At 40.5% G+C, this 3,941-nt stretch overlaps 1 protein-coding gene across 1 annotated transcript in view; it reads right to left on the reverse strand.

The window, feature by feature from the left end:
* Nucleotides 1-410: 410 nt before the first annotated feature.
* LOC118342677 (protein O-mannosyl-transferase TMTC1-like) overlaps nucleotides 411-3,941 on the reverse strand; it is an 8,553-nt gene continuing 5,022 nt past the window's right edge. Inside the window, exons 3-4 of the mRNA XM_035681296.1 lie at nucleotides 881-994; nucleotides 411-507 (exon numbers count right to left, since the gene is read on the reverse strand). Coding sequence (XP_035537189.1) covers nucleotides 411-507; nucleotides 881-994 — 211 coding nt within the window. The remainder of the gene's footprint in view (nucleotides 508-880; nucleotides 995-3,941) is intronic.

Genomic DNA, 3,941 nt, shown 5'->3' on the forward strand with positions numbered 1-3,941 from the left:
TTACGCAATGAAAAAGTCCACGACTCTGCTTATGACCTGCCTCTGAGAAGTCAAAATATTCATCATTCATTGCTGGAGCAGGAGAGGGAGTCGAATCATTTTATTTGCCCAGAACATTTTGTAGCCTGGAGAATTGTTCCTTAAAATAACTGATCTTAAGAGCAGCAAGCAGTCCTTCCCTGTACTGCCTCAGGAGCAGAGCTCTTGACATAAAACTCATTTAAAGCGTGTATGTAACCCTAACAGAGCGCTGGCGGGGAGACGTACTTTTTGTAGTCCAACGAACCGGATAGCATCATCCAGTCACCCTCATGCGACACAAAGCCGAATGGGCTTTTGACATTGGGCTTTGGACTATTGCAGAAGATACAGGAAAGCTCTGTTTCCATTCAAACTTAAAAACAATCCACTCACTCAAACCTCCTCCACATACCCAGAACCAGACTCAGGACCATGGGAGATAGGGCGTTGCGCCGCCCACGCTCTGTGGAATGCCCTCCCTGAACCCTGAGGCACACATCCACTATGTTTTATAAGGAATCTTAAGAGCATCTTTTAGCAAACTTTTGGTCCTTTTGATGTTTTATTTTTAATTCTTTTTGCAGAGTGAGTTAAATAATCGACTTTTGAGTAGAATGGAGAGGTGTACGTGAATCAAGGAGCGTTATTGCAGCATTTGCACATGAACTGAAGTACATGACAGCACAAAAACAGACGCGTGGTGGCAGCATGAGGGAATGATCAGACATGAGGTTTCAATGCTGAAGAGAAACTTTGAACAGACTCATGAATGAAACAGCTTTATTAGCAACAGGAAACAGCTTTACCAAGGTACTGTGTGACTCAGAATGTGTTGGATTAGTGCAGTCAGAGAACTGACCTGAGGGCCGTGGTGTAGTGGTGAATGGCCTCGTGGTGCCGGCCGTTGTCTTTCAGGAAGTTGGCGTAGTTGTAGTGGACTTTGGCATTGTGAGGCAGAGTCTGGATACCAGAGCTGAAAACAAGGAGGAGAGGAGGAAGAGGAGGAGAAGGAGGAGGGAGGAAGTCAGTGTGCAGAAAGAAATGAGATGCAGACATCTGAGCAAAATCACTGAAAAAAAGCATTTTAAGGAAAGGAAGTCTGTAGCCCCATTGGGACTGGATTTATGTCTCTTTCGGACGGGGGGTGATTTTAACACCACCTGATCTGGTCAGTCATTTTAATCCTGCCCAGAGTGCCTTTGGGGGTCATTTTCACCCCCACCCCAGAAATAATTACAGCCGACTATTACTCACTGGTCCTCCTGTAGTTTAAATCTCATTCGGAGGGACATCCTTGTATTTTAAAGGCTCCATATTTAAGATTCTGACATATTTTATGTATAATTTTTATATAGTAATCAATTTTTAATGCCAATGAGTGAACAGGTTGTAACGTAACTTAAAAATGCGTTGACCTTCCCAGGCTTTCTTGGTTCCCTGTAGACTGATGTGGGATTTTCAGGGAAAATCCAAACGGTGTGACATTTATGTGTGCTCCCAAGTGGCTTCTCTTTATGCTTCCCTACAGTGTCAACAGTTAAGCTAATGTTAGCTTATAAATGGATTACGCTAATGTCTACAAACAACACAAAGTCCAAAGTCAAAGCTAATATTAATGCAAACCCTGTGGAATATATTGTGATGTTGTTGTTTTAGCAAAATACTGTCAACTAGCTTCATCTTGACTTGCTGGGCTGATCTGGCTAGCTTGCCATTGGCACGTTTCTTTGTCGGCTGGTGCTGCAGTAAATGGTCCAGATAAAATATAGAAACATTGCAGGATAGTAACATTATTCTAAATGATTGTAATTAGGGACCGAGCCAGTATCAACTGGAAAACAGGATGATGCTCAATTGTGTCTACGACAGGGGCATTTCCAGGCTTTTTTGTCTACTGTACTGTATGTCTCCATAAATTAGCTTAGTATTAGCATAAAACACCCCATGTCAAAACACATTTTTACTGAAAACCTCCTTTGAAACCATATATTTGCATAAGTGAAGCATTGAATTATACAGGGGTGGCATCAAGTATGTGTTGCAGATTTCCATTATTCGTTTGGAATTTGTCCAGTTCCAACACTGTTTATGGAGCTCAGTTTGCAGAAATATGCAAATACACTAGGCGAAAATATCACATTTACACCACATGCAAATAAAACAGCACGTTTTTTGGCCACCCCAGGTCCCCCCTCTAGAAACGCCCCCGGCCTACGTACTGTATACTGAGTGTGAGTATCAGGATGCTAACGGCAGTTCACATAACGGCCACCGGGGTCACTTTTAACAACAGTTTTCTTAAATTACTTATAAAACCATATATAGAGTTTTTATTTAATATAAAAATATAAAAAATGATGAGATCAGTCTGAAATTTGACTTTTGTGTACAGCAACTATTTGGAAACCAATATGGTGACACAGAAATGAAAACCATCAGGAGAGCAAGACCCCGTAAAAAAGCTACTCATGGGTGAAAATGAAAATCACACTCAATGATATCAATATGTGTTTCACGTCTGTGTGTTCAGATTTGACTGAGTAATGATTCAGAGAAGGAGTGAGATTTATGATTGAAATTCTCCTCACGCAGTATCTTTGGTTCCCCTTCAACTCAGTGTCCATGGAGTCTGTTACAGAGCAGATCCTGTAATCTCCCGATGGTTAAAATGTCGTCTGGAGTTACATTAGCACAGTGAAAATGTCATTCTCCACCTCCACCTCCTGTAATGTTAATCCTGTCCTAAAGGGGCTTCTGCCAGTGTTTCAACTGTGTGTACCTCTGTGTTAACACACTAACAGTAGTAATAAACAACCTCCATGTATACACACATACACAGAATCAGTCACATTTGCAGGTCTGACTGGAAAATGGAAAAAGAAATGTGTGGAAAAAAAACCTTCAGGGATTTACAGTTTGTCATTCTCATCTGTCATAGAGAGAGAGATGGCCACAGACGTAAATCAATAAACAGCACGCAGGCTGAACAACATGATATAGGCAAGATGTATATATTGATCTACCAGTTCCTACACATGCTCACTGATTTAGTTAAGTTAATTACAAAACACACACAGTCACAGTCCTCTCCACTGACTTCATTGTGTTGTTTAGTCACAGACACATTTGTGTTGCTGCATGTACCCACTGCATATCACCAAAGCATCAGTCTGCTTACGGTTAATATCACAAACAAAAACAACCATCACAGAGAAAGACGGGCAGCTCCAATGCTGCGTTTACACTGAGCATGTTTCCTATAATATTCCTCTTGGTGAAGTGTAAGACACACTCTATCAATCTGATTTATGCGATCATGTCATAATTTTCAGAAGCCTGTTGCAGCAGCTGTGTGGAAGTTCAAACTTAGCCTAGTTATAACAAAATACTAATATGACTAAGTTGTGATTTATGCATTACTAAAATAAAAGTGGTCGGACGACAGAGATATGTCACAACTAATCTCTAAGTATAGTACTACATAGTTACACATACCCCTAAAGTAAATCATAAAATGTCACAGATTTATACTCACTGCAGTTTTTCCCCCACACACAATTTTTCATTAATTGCAGCCATTTTGCAACACAGTAATCGTGTAGAGGCCTAATGTATTGATATGAAAGTTCAGTGTTGATCTAGTTGCACATGGTAACCATGGTAAAGAAACTTTATCTCTGATTGCCAACTTGTCTTAGCTATGACTTTACATTCAAACTAGTTATGCCCCAAGTAATGTGCTGCAACCCATTTAAGTAGATGGTTTAGTTACAAACTAACTAGTAGTTACTGAGCCTGTAGTGTCAACTTTACACCCTAAGGAGAGAACTTACACTTACATTGACTGATACATTTTTTAACAATGACAGCGAAATCGCAAGGTCTGTCATTTTGACGAATCAAAGGACCAGTGTGTAGGA

Source organism: Morone saxatilis, unplaced genomic scaffold, assembly GCF_004916995.1.
Source record: "Morone saxatilis isolate NCDOM2014 unplaced genomic scaffold, NCSU_SB_2.0 Contig10, whole genome shotgun sequence".
NCBI classification, from domain to species: Eukaryota; Metazoa; Chordata; class Actinopteri; family Moronidae; genus Morone; species Morone saxatilis.